An 18,692-nucleotide genomic window follows, 5' to 3' on the forward strand; every position below is an offset into this window, starting at 1 on the left:
AAAAAACCGAGCCAAAACCGGAAAAAACCGAGCCAAAACCGAGAAAACCGAGCCAAAACCAGAAAAACCGATCCAAACCGGTTTGAACCGGTTTTTGCCCAAAAAACCGAACCGAAACCGATCGGTTTGACTCGGTTTCGGTTTTTTTTTCAAAAAAAAAATTTCGGTTTGGTTACTTTTTTTGATAAAAACCGAACCGAACCGAAAATGATCACCCCTAGCTAAAACAATACATGAAATCAAACAATATAATTCTTTCATCAAGTAGGGTATAATTTTTTTCAGTCGAAGTTGTTTAAAATTAAGGGTATCAGCCTAGTAATCGAACAAGAGCAATACATGTTCGCATGTGTATTACACGCTCCAACCACTTCTCCATTTCAGTCTCTGGTTTTGCATAAACAAAAAAAGTTGAACATTTGTTTCAAATTCAGTCCATAAAGATTCAACAGTTTCCACTCAACAAAATTGCATTTTATTTTTTCAAACTGAATATTAACTGATCCCTTGGGATTTTTTTTTAGCACCACGATAACTTAACATTAAGTCAAATTAAACAAATCATCAAATCTAATCCCACATTAATAATATGTGAAAGGATCAAATTAAAAAAAAGAGGTTAAGTGACAAAAAAAAAGTTGAAAAGGAGCTGAATATTTAGTCCTTGATTTGAAAAAAAAAAAGATTGAATATTTTATTCAATTTCAAATTCAATCCTAAAGTTTTAATTGTTTTAAACAAATAAAATAAAATTTTATTTTATCAAATCGATCATCAACCAAACTTTAGATTGTTTTCTCAACATTACGAAAACCCAATATCAAGCTAACCAAAATAAATTATCAAGTTTAATCTCATATCAACTAAATATAAAATGATTAAATTAAAAAATTAATAATACAATACTATTACGATCTATAATGAATTGTGTATGCATGCGCAAAATAATAATACAATACTAGTACCTCTAGTTGATAGGCAATTGAAGAAACTAGTTACCCTAGTAAATAGGTCGAGTATCCTAGTTAATGGGCAATTGTAGAAACTAGCTCCTGGATTAATGAGACTAGTATCTGGTTAATGGGTATATACTAATCATATTGGGTATTATATAAATTTTTAAGTATCTCTTTGCGTTGTACCAAGTAGTTGATATCATACTTGTAGTTTTTAAAAAAAAAATATAAATGCATATTTTGTTATATAATATAATTTTGAATCAAAGAAAAAGTATTTGACTTTAAATTAGTTCTTTTGAAAATACATGACTGTAGTTATTTGGATTTATTTTAGATTTATTTGGCTTCAAAAATAAATATGTCTTGAATTATGTTTTAATTAAATTATTTGTCCCATTATTTGTAGTAATTGTTGAAGGATGTAATGATTCATTCTAGTTATTTTTATGTTTGCCTTAACATAAATAAAAAAGTCTTAATGATGAGAAAATATTGAATTTTTTTATTGTGAAAATTAATTGAGTCAATATTCTGATATTGAAAAATTAAAGAAACTTTACAAAAATTTAATAAAAATAAATACTTATAAAAACATTTTCCCTATACATTCAACAATATATATATAGAACATCGTGTAAATAAAATTTAGGGTTATTACGAAGTTAATAATATAAAAAATTAGTCGCACAATGGCGGGGCTTTGTGGGTAGTTAATAATACTTTATATTTTCGAATTAGAAGAGTATTTATCCATAATTATACAAGTATGAACTACTTCAAACAATTCTGATAGACTATTATTCCTCAAATAAAATACTAATATTATACTATACTATCAATATATAATTAAATACATACTAAAAACTATTGGTAAATTTATTAAATTAAAATCATTAATTCCTACAAATTTTAATTATATATTGGTATAATGAATAATTAATTCTAATTTTTTTATTTCTATTTATACATAACGTAAAATCCTAAATAACATAAAATAACATATGTAAATCACTCCTAAACTACATAGTATTGTATTGATATTTTATTTTAACAGAAACACTTTAAAATAAGTGATAAATAACATAAGTTACTAAAATACGAATACTTCAAAATTCATTAAATTATTAAATTTAATTATAAGTTATTTTTAAATATTATTTTTTTCTTTAATATATTACATTGTTTTTTATTTTGTTTTTAACAAATAGTGATAATATTACAAAAGGCGATATTTATTAAAATGTGATTTCTAAAGTTTTATACATTTATATTCATGTCATATATATTTGAAGATAACTTTTCAAAATAAAAAGGGCTCATATTATAATACTAAGTGAAAACGTTTTTGTATATATATATATATATATATATATATATATATATATATATAGATTCCTCCAAACTATAATTATTAATCATTTTCACTATCGAAGACTCTGAAAAGGCCTAGAATAATCCAAAAATAGGCATAAAATATTACAATAAAAAATATTAATTACATCAAAATTCATCAAACTATTAAATTGAATAATTAATTAATATTTTTATTAATTATGTTTTTGATATTATCTTATGTTGTTTTTATTCGTTTGAACATTGATATGACAACAAAGGCAAGATTCATTAAAAATGACTTACATAAGTTTTTTAATGTCTGGATTATTAATTTATATTCAAGTTACAATGAGTTTAATTGTACTTACTAAATTTATATAATTTTTTTAATTAAAACATATTTATTTTATAAACATTAAAATTCATTAATTTATAAATAACTCTAAATAACATATTATAAATTAAGAAATATTATGATTTAGTTAAATAACACACGTGCCAAAAATAATTCTTTTGTAAAATTAGGAGTTCGGCGTAATCGCTTTTACAAAGCGGTAAAAAAAATCAACGTGGCATGTAATCAGAACACTATTTATTTAAAATTTAAATTTTTATTTAAATTTTTTTAATATATTAATATAAAAAATAAATTAAAAAAATATTATTTTAATACTATATAAAATAAAAAATACTTTAAAACCGGCAAAGTGTGACTATCCATCTTTTGTCAATCAAACGAGAATCTTTCTTCTAAAAACCGCATCATTAGTAACAATTATTTTGTTTTCAAATAATTAGCCCATAGGGTAAAGTAATTCCCCAGCGAATCATTTTCCCATGCAAACGAATCATAGCCTGGTAGGTAACAAAAACGAAAGTTCTTTAGTGCGGTACAACTGCTTTTGGGCTTCCCTTTACCTTTTCCTATCTTCCTCCATGTGCGTTGGCATACATCCAACTCTAACTTTTTTTCTTTTTTTTTAATATATATTTTTTTCATGTTTGTTTATAATTATATTAAAATAATATTTTTTTTATTTTTAGAAAAATTATTTTCACATCAATATATCAAAAAAATACAAAATATTAAAAAAATTAAATAAAAAAAATTCCACCATTTCCTCGAGAACCTTCAAACGGTGTGTTTGTTTTGGTGGTTGAGATCGAGTTTTGTACATTAGACAAGCCTGTTTTGGGAGTGTTGTTGTAGTTGCTTTTTAAAGTGTTTTTAATTTAGAAATGTATCAAAATAGTATTTTTTTTATTTTTTTTAAATTATTTTTTGATATCAGCGCATCAAAATGATCTAAAAAATATTAGTTGCAATCAACAAAAAAAAATATTAATTTGAAGCAAAGAAAAAAATAAAAAAAATTAATTTTTTCAAAAATGCTTTTGAAATACAAAAACAAACAGGGTGTAAGAGAGAGATTTGAAGGTGTTTGGTTTAGAGGTGTGATAGCTTTTTTTTCAAAGATATAACCCTTTTAAAGTATAAACCACACATTTAAAAACTAAAAATACATGTTTTTTTGTGTAAACCCCATAAAAAAAACCAAAGCCACCTCCAAATTAAACACCCTTAGTAAAAAACCTAAAAAAACCAAGATAAATTAGCTTTTATTATTAAATTTTATATATAATTAAATTATATTTAATTTTAATTTCAACCACAACTACTAAGTAAATCTGCTAATCACCTCAATTAAAAAATGACATGGTTACAAAGGAGAGCCAATCTTGCTCTCTCATAAACTTTTTTTTAGGTTTTATTTAGAATTGTGTTTCAAAAAATATTTCATAAAAATTTGAATTTAAAGTCAATTTTTTAATGTTTTCAAATTATTTTAATATATTAATATTAAAAATAATTTTTTAATATATTTTTTTTAAAAAAAAACATTTTAAAAACAACTTCACACATATCTTTAATAACACCGCCTCAAGTCGGTATTACTGAACTACGTGACAAATGGTTTTTCTTTGTAAAAAGACACTTGCTTTTCATCGTTGGAAGCCAGAGGGAAAAAGCAAAGAAATGGAAAATGTAGTTGCAGGGTGACTAGTCATAGGGCTCCATTTGGGCAACAGAGTACTGGAAGGAATCCACTACGGCATGTGAGCAGGTTTTCTTTTTTTCTTCTTCTTTTTTGTTCTGCGATGCAGACATCTCTCCGACATGACCTTGAAAGCTGTGCAGTTTCTCCACCGTCACTTTCCCTTTTGCACAGAGCAATGGTTGAAATTAGAGGTTTTGACAGTGAAGAGAGAAAGGACTTTCGCTAATGTAATTCTGACCTCAATCAATGGCCCCCTCTTTTCAACCTAATTAATCGCTTTTCAAAAAAAAAAACAGCCAGTAAGACAGTAAAATTTTCTACTCCTCTACTTTACCGTCGTGTTTTTTTTGCTCTATAAAAACCATGCTAATTGTAAGCAACTTAAAAGAAGAGAGAGAGAGAGAGAGAGAGAGCTCTCTTTTCTTTGCTATCCTCAACTCCTTTCTGGGTGTTCACCAGCTTCCCTCAGTCTTCCACCATGGCAGCAATGCTGAGATCTCTGCTAGCTCTTTTGCTCTTCACTTCAATATTCTCCCACATTTCAGGTACTAGCTTGTGCCCTCTTCACTTCCAAGTCCTTTTTTGCCTGCTTTCTTAGGCCGAAGCAAAGATCTAGCTTTTAGAAATTTTCCTTTAATTATATGTGTTGTTATTTATAGTTTGGCCTAGACCACACCATATTGCCTCTTAACTGCAGAATATTATGAGCCTATATGCTATCTTAGTTATTTCTTCTTAAATTGTTGATTATTAACCTTCTAAATATTTTTCTTGTTGCATAACGTAGAGGTCTCATCAACAACAATAACACTACACAACAAGTGCACGCATCCAGTGTGGCCAGGTATCCAACCAAGTGCAGGAAAACCCATATTGGCCCGTGGAGGCTTCAAGCTCCCACCCAACAAGGCATACACTCTCCACATCCCACCACTCTGGTCCGGCCGTTTGTGGGGTCGCCATGGCTGCTCCTTTGATGCCTCCGGGCGTGGCCGTTGTGCCACTGGAGACTGTGGTGGCTCCCTCTACTGCAATGGCATTGGAGGCACCCCACCTGCCACGCTAGCAGAAATCACCTTAGGCAACGAACAAGATTTCTATGACGTTAGCCTTGTAGATGGCTACAATCTTGCAATCTCAATAACCCCATTTAAAGGATCCGGGAAATGTAGCTATGCAGGGTGTGTCAGTGACTTAAACTTGATGTGTCCATTAGGGTTACAAGTCAGGTCAAAAGATAACAGGAGTGTTGTGGCTTGCAAGAGTGCTTGTTTTGCTTTCAATTCTCCAAGGTATTGCTGTACTGGTAGATTTGGTACCCCCCAAGCTTGCAAGCCGACTGCTTATTCCAGGATATTCAAGGCAGCTTGCCCTAAGGCCTACTCTTATGCTTATGATGATCCTACAAGCATTGCAACTTGCACTCGTGGGAATTATTTGGTCACTTTCTGTCATCACCGCTGATGTGTGAAGGATTTGTGTCTTCTGATCACTTCAATTGGGAGTCCGTCTTCCTTTGGCTTATCAATGTAGCTAGTATTATATGTTGTTGCTGCTGAGGTCAAGGGCTTGCTTCAGTGTATTGTTCCAGTACATAATGAATTATGTTATATATCTAATTAATATATATTGTAGTGGTCTTGATTGAGTTGGCCAATGTTGTACATTGAGATTATGATGCCTAATTTCTTCTCTCCTTTTCCCTTAATTTTTACCTGCGATTGAAAATTTTTGAAATTTTTTAGTTTTAAATTAATTTTTTATTGATTTAATATGTGATTTTAAAAATAAAAAAATATTATCTTAATAAAAAAAAATTAAAAATAGTATCCACGGCTGCATTCCACAAGCTTTTGCTTTTACAGGATTAGGGATTTAGAAATTCTTTGATTTTTAAAGTGTATTTTTTAAAAATATATATTAAAATAATATATTTTTTATTTTTAAAAAATTATTTTTGATTAAAATGATCTGAAAAAAAATTAAAATAAAAAAACAAAAAAAAATTAAATTACTTTTAAAATGTAAAAATAGATGAGGTTTTAATATTATTTGTAATTGTTGTCATAGTTTTTTTTAAAATGAGGTTTTTATTTTAAATTAATATTTTAAGTGGTTTTGAATTATTTTTTATGCTAATATAATAATAATTTTTTTAAAAAATAATAAAATATTATTTTAATATATTTAAAAAATATATTTAAAAAAACAATTATTATCATAATATCAATCTTACCGAAAGTTCTATTTCTGCCTCTTAAAAGTGCAAATGCATAAAAAAATGCAATTTGTTTTCACTTTTTTCTTCTGAATTCAATTTAGCATGATGACATGAACAGTTGAAGAACTATTTTGTATCATTATTCGAACGTCTTCGAATTATTGCTTGGATGCATGTGAATTAGAATGGGGAAGGCAGGTGGCTTAATTTTTTGTATAGATTATTTCAAGTGAAAGGACGTAAATCGTTTGTTATTTTATTTCTTTTGGAGACATTTAATCGAACTCTCTGTTTTTTTTTTTTTTTGGTTAAACGACATTGTTAGAGAATCATAGATGGTCCCTGTACGCCTAGTGTTAGAGACCAGCCAGCCAGTTTCAACGATGGCTCCGGTAGCAACAAGCTCATAAACGGCAAGAGATGCCACTCATGATTGTGTCGACAGGAGCCTCCCTGTATGCCTAGTGTTAGAGACCGACCAGCCAGTTTCAACGATGGCTCCGGTAGCAACAAGCTCATAAACAGCAAGAGATGCCACTCATGGTTTGTGTCGACAGGAGCCTCCGCTGTAATGGAGCTGGCCATCTTTATTGTCAGCTGTTTCCCCTCAGGAAATAATGGGGCTATGGTGAAAGCGGGACAGAGAAGCACGAGTAACCATGTCTTCACCTTCGAATACAGTGTGCTTTTTCCCTGTGTATGCAGATTCTTTTCCTATCATGTCTCGTTTCTCAATGTTTCAGCCCTTTTGGGGGGGGGGACACAATACGGCTCCTTTGTTTTTTTCCTTCTCTTTTTCTTTCATCTTTGGCCCATACAAATTTTATTGGTTAATTAAAAAAAATAGTAATTACCAAAAATCTCCAATAATTTGATTATATTTTATTTTATATTTGTTCGAAGGTTTTTGAGTCCAGAATGTTTTTAAAAAAAGACCTCAAAATCTCACTGACAACACATTCGATCCTCACCTTGTTTAGAAAATCCCTAGCAATCTCGAAATCCATTTCTCTCACTCTTTGCGCCTAACACAATTTCTTATTCTCCCCATCATCAAGGCTGATTTGATGGCAAGTCCGCATCATAGAGTTGAACTCATAAATCACCTTCGAGGATTGCTTTAGCTCGAGCCGGGAAATCTTGAGGTCGCCCTTCTGTCAGCATCCCTGCCATGGCTTCTTCCACAATCCTGATAAAGCTGTGCAGTGGGGATTTTTACATCAAGTTGATTTCCCTTAATAGACGTCCATATAGAAAGGCTAACTTCGTCTTCTTCCAATGGGCAGAATCGATGCCCATAGAGTAGGCTACTCGCTCCCCTTTCTTGATTTCTTTCTTCAGATTATCCCTAATCATTCCATAATTTTTTTTTCTACATATGTTGTAAGTTGCTGCTTGAAAAGCAAAGCGGGATACTTGGCTTCAACTTGCCGTAGCGTGTCCACCCCACCATTATTGATTGAAGATGAATTTGTTGCAAGAAACTTAGTGTCGTAGGAGTTTACAGTCGGCAATGAGCAAAACTAAAAATTAAAAATAATGTTTGAGAGGAAAGAATATTTTATTAAGTATTTTCTCTTTAATATATACATTATCTCTATATTTCTAATTACAAGTTTATTTATAAACATAAAATTCTAAATAATCAAAAAATTAAATTAATTAAAAAAAACTCTATTATAAACAGGAAAAGTAATTGTACCAACTTACCTGATCGATCGTTTCTAAACAGATCGATAGAAATCTAGTTTACTTTCAATATCTCTCTTTAAACATGATTTCTTTATAACTACCAGTATATCTCTCATCTTAGCAAAAACATCATATTTGAATGGTTTTGTGAAAATATCTATAACTTGGTCTTGAGTCTTTACATACTTGACTTCAACCTTCTTGTTTGTAATGCAATCTCGTGGGCAGTGAAATATTATGTTAATATTCTTACTTTTGTCATGAAATATTGGATTCCTTACTAAGACAATGATGGATGAGTTGTCTATATAAATTTTTGTAGGCTTATCTTGTGGCATTCATAACTCCTTCAATAATCTTCTTAGCCCATGAAATGACAAACACATGTTGTAGTAGCTACATATTCATCTTCACAAGTTGATAATGTGATTATAAATTGCTTTTTTGAACTTCATGTGAATATTGTGTCTCCAATGTAGAAGAAGAAACATGTGGTGCTTTTTTCTATCATACATATCTTTAGCTCAATCATAATCACTATAATCCACAAGTTCAAAACTATTATAAATATCCTTAGAACAAGCCAAAATCAATAGTACCTTTGATATACTAAAGAATTCGCTTCAATGCTTTGAAATGTGTTATAGTTGATGTTTTCATAAATCTGCTCCCAAGCCATACTCCAAAGAGAATATTTGGACGAGACCATGTCAAATATATCAAACTCCTAACTAGGCTCTTAAATGATGTAGAGTTTATCTTTTTTATTATTCTTTGATATCTTTACTCTATACTCAACTAGAGTATTCACTTTTGCACAATCTTTCATCTTGAATTTCTTGAGAATCTTTTTTGTAAACTTCTTTTGATTCAGAAAGATTTCATCTTCTTCTTGTTTTATCTTAATCCCTAGGTAATAGGTTATAAGACCAATATCTGTCATCTCAAACTTCTTGATTATTGCTTGCTTAAAGTCTCTAAACATCTTTGGATTATTTCATGTAAAGACTAATTCATCTACATACAAATATACAATAAGAGTATCATCGTTCTCTTTTATCTTTACATAGATAACGTATTCATGGGGGAATTTTACAAATCTATTTTTTAATAAATAACCATCAATACGACTATACCAAGTCCTTAGAGTTTGCTTGAATCCATACAAGGCTTTATTTAACTTTAAAACCTTGTTTTCATGTCCATTCACTTCATAACCCATAAGTTGCTCAATGTAGATCTCTTCTTCAAGAAAGTCGTTTATAAAGGCTGACTTGATATCCATTTAGAAGATCTTCCATCTATGTTAGGCAGTTATGGCAATTATCAATTGAATGATCTCCAATCTAGCAACTAGGGCAAAAATTTCATCATAATCAATCTCTTGCTTTTGACTATAGTCTTTTGCTACCAATCTCGTCTTATACCTCTTTATTTCTCCTTTAACATTCTTCTTTTCTTTGTAGATCCATTTGACATCTATTGGATTATTTTTATTTGGTCTAAGAACCAATTTTCATGTGTCATTCTTCTTAAATGATGCAATTTCCTCATCCATAACAATTCTTCACTTTTCATCTTTTATTGTTTTTTTTCAAACACTATAGATTAACAGATGTCAAGATGACAATATATTGTTAAATCATCATCAATTATATTAATTACCTCATACAAGTCATCAAGGCTCCTTATCTTTTTTAGTAGAATAGGTGGGCTGCCACTACTTAAACTTCCACTAAAAGAAGAAGAAAGTAAATGTGAAGTTGAGTTCATTGGTGATTGTAGAGGTGTAACAAGTTTTTTATAATCTTCATATCTTTCCTTATCAAGAATTGGTAGACATTCATACTTCTCACCATCATCTACATTCATATCTCATGCTTTTTCTTGATCAAATTTGACATCTCTACTAATTACCATCTTTTCTTCACTAGGGTTGTAAAGCTTGTAACCCTTAGACTTTTTATCATAACCCATAAAAATCATCGTTTTGCTCTTATAATCTAGCTTGGTCTTTACTTGATCATCTACATACACATAGCCAATGCTTCCAAACACTTTTAAGTGAGTAGCACTTGGCTTTCTTCCATACCATGCTTCTTGTGGAGTTATGTCATTCAAGCTTTTTGTATGACATTTATTTGATAAGTAAACAACATAATCTATAGTTTCATCTAAAAACTCATTTAGCATCTTCTTAGTTTTGAGCATGTTTCTCACTATGTTGAGGATGCTTCTATTCTTTCTCTTCACCACGTCATTTTGTTGTGGTGATCTAGGCATTGTTAGGAATCTTTTTATACCATGATCTTCACAAAACTCATTAGAAAAAAATTCACCCCCTATCTGTCCTAAGTGATTTTATAGAGTAATTACTTTCTTTTTCAACTTATACCTTAAATTTTTTTTAAAAATTAAATATATTAGACTTTTCTTTTAAGAAGTATACCCATGTTTTTCTACTATAATTATCAATAAAAGGTAGAAAATACAAATTTTACCAAATTACTATGGTTGAATAGGTCCATATACATCTACATGTATCTCTTGTAGGGGTTGGTTTGCTCTAGATGTAGACTCCTTTTTAAAGCTCTTGCAAAATTATTTATCCACTAAACATCCTTCACATAACTGTTTTGGATGTATAATGGATAGTAGACCTTTCAACATCTTATTTTGTGTCATCATCTTCAAGCTATCAAAGTTTACATGCCCAAGTCTCATATGCCAAAGACAAGTCTTATCTTTCACACATGTCTTTAAGCATTTAGATACATTCATCTATATGTTTAGCAAAAATATTCTATTCTTTGTTATGGTTACTTTGCAATTATAGCTCTATAGGTATCAAATAACATCAAAATATAATTTTTCATCTTAATCTCATAACAATTCTCTAATAATTGTACCAAATTCAATATATTGCTTTTTACAGCTGGGATATAATAGACATCACTAATAAATTGATGACTACCATTTTCAATTTAATAAGAATCATCCATTTTCTTTTTATGGAAACATTTGAATAATCTGTGAAGGTGACAATACCTTTAATTGATTCATCAAGCTCCATAACTTGTATTTATCTCCACACATATGATTGTTGGCACCATTATCTAGATACCATATATTTTTTTTTGGCTTGCATTCATTCTTCATGGACTAGTAATAAGGTGGCTTCTTTCTTCTTTTCTACAACAAGATTGACATTCTTTTTTACCCTTCTAGTTGAATTACAACAATCCTTAATATGATGACCTATCTTTTCATAATTGTAATATTTAACTTTTGTTTTGTCAAACCTGCATCTTAGATTGCCACTATGAGTTAAATCGGTCGATCGATTTACTTCATTCGATCGGCTAGTTGACCTATCGAGACTGCCTCAGTCTCCTCTTTTAAATCTTTATCTTCTTCCTCTTCCCTTGCCTTATCTATGTCTTCTAACTCCTGGGGTATATTTAGAGTCATCTTGATTCTCTCTTATAGAGAATTTTAAGAGGAGTGCTTGTGCACCTATATCTTCTTGAATGTCATTGATTTTTTTTTATGGGCTTGTAGTTTTCTCATGAGACCTTGAATTTTCAGAAAATTCATATTTTATGATTCCTCTATTGTAACTACCACATAATGAAACTTCTTTTGTACTAAGCTATGATCTTTTCTACCACACATGTTTCCTCCATCTCCTCCCCATATCTCTTCATTTGATTGTATATGGTCAACACTCTAGTAAAGTAATCTGCTAGCAAAGTAATCTAAAATACTCTTCGATTTAAACATATGTAGCTTTTTAAACCTTCTCATAACTTTTATAGGCGTAGCTTTCTGACATTATCAACTCTTTGGTTTAATTGTTGCAAAACTTCTCATACTTGCTTGGTGGTTGTTTTGTTGGCCACTATCTCAAAAGTGACATTATCCAGACATTAGTGAATGATTGTGAGTGCTTGTTGATATTCCTTTCACACCTTTGCACAACCTTCCTTTAAGCTGAAGTCAATGTTTTCATAGGCTCCTCAAAGCCTTTTTTAATTGTTTCCCACACATCTTGGGAAACTAACTAAGCTTTCATATGAATACACTAAATTTTATAATTGTCCTTTTTCCAAACAAGGATATTAAAGTGAGAAGTTTGTATTGGTCATATCAAACAATAAAAAACAACCTCTAATACCACTTGTTGAAAGAAAATAAATGTGGTAGGAGTTTATAGATGTCAATGTAATAAGCAAAACTAAAGAACAAGAATAATGTTTGAAAGGAAGGAATGTTTCATTAAGTGTTTTCTCTTCAATACATATTTTCTCTCTATTACACTTATGCTCTATGCTTCTGATTGCAAGCCTATTTATAGGTCTAAAATCTTAGACAATCAATTAATTAAACTAATTAAAGAAAAACATATTCTAAATAGGAAAAGTAATTCTGCTAATTTAATTGATCAACAGTTTCTGAACCGGTCGATTGATTCATTTAATTCAACTGATCGACAAGTTCCCAACCAATTGACTAGTTCCTCTGTTTTCTAAGAAAAACTAAAATCTGGTGTACTTTCAATAGGATTGACTCCTTATAGAGTTCCACATAAACTCTAAAGGAACATAACATAAGCAAAAAATGAAACATCTAGTTTACCAATGAGGGAAGCAAAAAATAAAGGTGGATGTGAAGGAGGCCGTGTAGAAGGACGTGGGCGCAAGGGTGGTCTTGGTGGTTGTGGTGGATTTAACAGATATCTAAATAACAATGAAACTCCCTTCAATGGCAGTGGATTTTTTGGATGATCCAAACCATCTGAAGATGAAAAATTGAAAGAACAGGAAAACATCTAAGAGACGCGAATATGGTGCTCATTTATTTGAAGGCTTTTGAGTGATTCTTCTATCAAAACTGGTTTAAATTTCCAGGGTTTAAGAGAGGTTGTGAATTTTGAAAGAGACAAAAAGATTGTTGAGTATGGTATGATTTATCTTTTCTTATATATATATATATATATATATATATATATATATATATATGAAAATTTTAACTTTTGATTCATTTTGAAATTTTTGTTTGACTCAAGATGTAAAATGTGATTTCTCAAAGTATAACGAGAAAGTAAAAACATGATCAAATTCAAACCTTGAAATGTTTTTTCTGTAATTATCCCTTTAAAAAGAATACCCTAATGGAGAACTCACTATACAAAATGCAAAATGGATCTTCTCACAAAACACTATGAACTTATTGTTCACAATGCTTTTTTTCATCCTTTTTTTTTTTATTTCACCCATATATGATGAGATTGCATGTCAATTTGTTAGTTAAAGGTGAGATTAAAAGATAGACGATCAAAGTGGAAAAAAAAAAAAACAAAGGAAATGGGTGGCTTTTTAAACTTTGAGAGCAATGCTTATTGTAGTCCTTCTATTTTTCAAGTTATAAATATTATGACCCTTCAATTTTTGAAATTTCAAAACAAAGTCAATTTTAGTCCAAAACTCTATTTTCATTATTTTCAAGTCCCAGGTTTGAGAGGGGAGAAAGTGTCATCAGATTCTTATGGTAGATAGAGAAAATGGATGTTGGCACCAATTTTATCGGCCAAAATGATCGATCCTGATGTAAATGGGTTTTATTTGGTGAGAGAAGTTTCATTTAGGTGTTTTTCCACCTTCAAATTACCTAAAAAAACTAGATCTAAGCTCGAGAAGATTTTTAGTTTCGAGTTGATTTTGAGTTTTTGTGTCACTTTTTAGGTTTTTTAAGGTCATTAACGATTTTAAAAAAGTGTCTAGGGTGTTTTAAAGATGTTTTTGTTCAAAATGAGTTTTTAGGTGAAAAAACCATCAATCCTAATTTTTTGACCATCACAACGACTAAAATTTATGGAAAAATAGATGATATGTCGTCTGTCTCAATAGAGAATACATTGTCTAACTTTATTTTTTCATAAAAATTTAGGTTGAACAACATATCATCCGTCTTATTTGTAATTAAAAAACATAAAAGCCCTCAAAAAGATGAAAATTAAAATAAAAAATAAATTATATCACAATTAGAAATTTTTTATTGAAAAGACCACTTTATTTCCTCCTTAATTTTGTCAAATTACTATTCTATATTCATAGAGCTACAGTAACTTCTCCTCTTCCTTCTCCTTTGGGTCTTTGTTAATGTATGTAAACGGTTATGCTATTTAAAATAGTAAAGGTACCGTAAATAGTTGGATCCAATGTAGTTTAACTCTAAGAAATCTATCCATGGAGTCATTCTGCCTCTTCCTAAAGGAAATCTGATTCTTTTAAAAGAACTCGCATCCCTTTGTCCCTCTCATCACATTTATTCCATTCTCTTCTTCCTCGTAAATGCCTAGCATATATTCTTGACTTGATTCCTAAGCGAGTCAGTTTTCGAAAATGCCTGAAACTTAAGGGCAAAAACGCCTGGTGGCACATTGTTGAACAACAGCTTTTCCTATTCTCGCATAGTTACATTTAGCTTTTCTATCACCTTCTCTCTTTTGCTGACAACAAAATAGCATAAACGTTGTCGCAGTAGTAACAAAACATAAAAGGCCCTCGTATTTCAATTTGCAATCTTTCATTTCTCGATTTCTACCTAAAAAAAACAAAAAACTAATTCCTTCGATATATTTTTTTAGCATGGCCCACCTTGTTTCCGAACTCTTGGAGCTGCTGAGTTCAATACGTTTTTATGAGGTCAAACAAGAGGTGAGATTGGTTGTTGGTGTCAAGGAAGAAGTAAAAAATCTTACTCGCAAACTCCAGTCCGTAAAACTTGAGGTTGCAGATGCAGAGAGAAGATGGAGGCATGCACAGGACCAAAGTGCCAAAGAATGGCTCGATGACTTCGAAGAAATTTGCTATGGATTGGATGACGTGTTGGATGAGTGGGTAACTGCAATTCTGAAATCAGAAACAGAGTCAGAGTATGAAAATCCCAGCAAGTCTAAAAGGAAGCTGAAGATACATTCCTCTCGTTTCACTTGTGGTCAAGTTAGTCTGCGTGATGGTATTGCTTCCAAAATAAAGAAACTAAATGAAAAGGCAAACGGGTTTTTTGGGCGGAAAAAACCAGATTTTGAAAAGAGCATTCAATATTCTGCAACTGCTGTGGATGAAACATCAGTTTGTGGTAGAGAGAAGGAAAAGGATAGAATAATGAAGTTGTTGTTGGGGGAGAGCACTGATCAGGGAGGACGAAGCTCCGATGTCATCTCTATAGTAGGGATAGCAGGGGTGGGAAAAACTTATCTTGCTGAACTAGTCTACGAGGAGAAAAGTATAAAGGAAGAGTTCAATTTTAAGATATGGGTGTCCGTCTCACAATCCTTTGCTAAGATCATAGCTGAAAAGTCAGACTTCCAATCTGTTCCTAATCGTTTTTCATCATCAGATAGAGTTGGCTTGAATGATCTGCTCGAAGAGACAGCTTTGGCAGTTTTTGGAAAGAAGTTTCTTCTTGTCCTTGATGATGTGCAGGAAATCGATTCTTTTATGTGGGACAAATATCTGAAGTGTTACTTTGAGTTTGGTTTGCCTGGAAGCAAAGTGTTGATAACCACACGCAGTGATATGGTTCCGGTTTCTATGAGCAACCACACCAGCCTTTTCCCTCTACATGGAATTACCGAAGATGATTGTCGGTCATTATTTAGTCACTGTGCATGGTTTGGAAACAGTAGTACAGAGAGTGAAGGTATGGTAAGCATTCATAACAAAATTATCAGTGGCTGCAAGGGACTTCCATTTCTTGTAAAGGCTCTAGTAAGTCTTTTGCAAGTCAAAATTTCTACAGAAGAACGGCAGCATGTCTTGGATAGTAAGGCTTGGGACCAATACAAAGATAAACCTGGTTATCCTCCTCTGCTGTTGTGCTATGATGATTTGCCCTCCAAAATGAGACGTTGTTTCACATACTGTGCTGTTTTCTCCAAAGACTGCAAGAAGTTAGAGCAAGAATACTGGATCAATTTGTGGATGGCACAAGGTTATCTAAGGGCAACACAGATTAAGGAAGAGGAATTAGTTGGTAAAGACTACTTTGAAAACTTAATCGCACGATCTTTCTTCCAAAATGCTATAAAGGATGGGAATGGTAGCACGGCAGCATGTAAGGTGCATGATCTGGTGCACGAGTTCGCGCAATTTCTTACCGAGAATGATTGTGTTAACGTTGAGGTCAGTAGTCACGGAGTGATTGGGATGGTCTCTTCTTGGGACAAAGTTCGCCATTTGAAGATAGAGTTTTCAGAAAGGAATGCCTCATTCCCTGTCTCTTTTGCTAGCTTAAAAAATTTGCGTAGCCTCCTCGTTGACTACTGTAAAAGTGACTATCCAATTGTAATAGGAAACCAGGACGATTTATTAAGTCGATTGACTTGTTTGAGAGCATTGAAGTTGAGCCACATCTCAAGTGAAGAAATATCGGATAAGATAGGCAAGCTGATACATCTGAGGTATCTTGACCTGTCTGACAATCAGCATTTGAAGTATTTGCCTGAAGAAATTGGTGAATTGTACAACCTGCAAACTCTAAACCTCAGTGGTTGCTGTGAGCTTCAAAGGCTACCATATGGCTTATGCAGGTTAATCAACTTGAGGCATCTCAACAATTATCACACTGATAAATTGACTTTCATGCCAAGAGGAATCGAGAGATTAACTTCTCTGAAGTCACTTTACAAGTTTGTTGTGAATTGTTCCTACCATAGTCGTGAATTATCTAGTACTCTTGGAGATCTGCAAAATTTGAACTACCTTCGAAAATATCTAGAGATAAGTGGGTTGGGAAATTCAACAGATATGATCAGTGAGGCCAGAAAGGCACAACTTAAAAAGAAGAAACAGCTCGTTACTTTGAAACTCAGTTTTGTAGAGTGCAGAGCGTTGATACATGACCAGGATGAAGAAATTATTCAAGCCTTAGAACCACCTCCAAGTTTGGAACATCTGGAGATAGAGCACTATGGAGGCATCAAGATGAAAATTCCCAATTGGATGATGCAGTTAGCCAAGCTGTCCAAGATTTGTATCTCCAAGTGCCGAAACTGCAACAATCTGCCTCCATTGGGCAAACTACCGTTCCTTGAGTATCTTGAGATATCGGATATGAGGAGTGTGCATAAAGTGGGCGATGAATTTTTGGGAATAGAAACTAACCATAAAGAAAACGAAGATAAGAAAAAAGCTTTCCCCAAACTGAAAGAACTCAGATTTTCTCACATGTATGCATGGGATGAATGGGATGCTTTGATCGCCCTGGAAGAAGAAGTAATGCCATGTCTTCTTCGCTTATACATTGGATTTTGCGATAAGTTGGAAGCACTTCCAGCACAACTTCTTCAGATGACCACTCTAGAGGAACTGGCTGTGGATCATTGCGGTTCTCTGGGAGGCCAATATCATTGGAATGTTGGAGTGGATTGGCACCATATCTCTCACATCCCTATCATCTATTTTGATGGAAAGAGGTACGTAAACTATAAATATCCTGCTTGTGATTTGGCCTTTAATTTCTTGTAAATATATTTTAACAAATGACAAATTTCTTGTACAATGGTTTTACGCACCTGTGAATTGTCAGTTGTTTCGAATTTTCTTTTGTTTGAATTTCTCTACTACTGATGAATTTGTAATGTTGCAAGAGATGGTCAAAACTTTTCTAATTAATTTCTTTTTCCTTTTTTTCTCCAGATTCTCAAAACAAAAGCACAAGTCCGAATCTGTAGAAAAAAAGCCCTTTTGAAGCTGAAAAGAGAAGAAAATTCGAATAAAAAAGGGCCAAAGTTCAAGGAAATGGTCCTTACTCTTTACTCTTCAACTTGCTGGAAATGTTGATTTTAACTATCAGGGAAACATGGAGGAGCTAGTACAAGATGTTATAAGGCAAGGAGTAAATTAATCTTTGTCCGTGGGTTTTGAAATGAGATTATAATTTACTACTTTTTTTTAAAATTACAGGGACATAAGAAGAGATCATCTGTTTAGACTTCGAGCAGTATGAAGGTTTATGGCAAATGGATAGGAATGAATAACAGTGAATGCAAAGCATATTCTGTAGAGCACATACCGAAGAAACAGAGGAATTCTGCTTTTGAAGGAGATTATGGGTTCAGAAGAACGTACATTCTGCCACTCTTCAACTTGATTTGAGGTATAACAAACTGCAACATGCAATGTGACAGTAGAATTCGTAGACATAATCCAAAAGTGATTCTGCATGGTAACTGTCATGTGGATTGTAAAGAAGAGCATTCCTGAGAAACTCTTAATCATATGCAATGAGAAAGCTTTTGATTGTTGAGGCTCGAGAGAAATTGTACATAAATGACTGAGATTACTACAAGTGGTCTGAAATCTGTTTGTTGTGATCCTTGTGTATGTGAAAATAAACTGGCAATCGATTTACAGGGAC

At 32.0% G+C, this 18,692-nt stretch overlaps 2 protein-coding genes across 2 annotated transcripts; both read left to right on the plus strand.

Moving 5' to 3' along the window:
• The first annotated feature begins 4,727 nt into the window (after positions 1–4,727).
• On the plus strand, positions 4,728–6,018 carry LOC7486730 (thaumatin-like protein). The gene is made up of 2 exons (XM_024582086.2): positions 4,728–4,899; positions 5,142–6,018. The coding sequence occupies exons 1-2, from the start codon at positions 4,833–4,835 to the stop codon at positions 5,816–5,818; spliced, it is 744 nt and encodes a 247-aa protein (XP_024437854.1). The 5' UTR covers positions 4,728–4,832; the 3' UTR covers positions 5,819–6,018.
• Positions 6,019–14,607: 8,589 nt separating this feature from the next.
• Positions 14,608–18,692, plus strand: LOC7493493 (putative disease resistance protein RGA3). Its single transcript, XM_002317843.3, has 2 exons — positions 14,608–17,748; positions 17,972–18,692. Exons 1-2 carry the CDS (start codon positions 14,918–14,920, stop codon positions 18,021–18,023), a joined length of 2,883 nt encoding a protein of 960 aa, XP_002317879.1. The 5' UTR covers positions 14,608–14,917; the 3' UTR covers positions 18,024–18,692.

The sequence above is a fragment of the Populus trichocarpa genome, chromosome 12, assembly GCF_000002775.5.
Source record: "Populus trichocarpa isolate Nisqually-1 chromosome 12, P.trichocarpa_v4.1, whole genome shotgun sequence".
NCBI classification, from domain to species: domain Eukaryota; kingdom Viridiplantae; phylum Streptophyta; class Magnoliopsida; order Malpighiales; family Salicaceae; genus Populus; species Populus trichocarpa.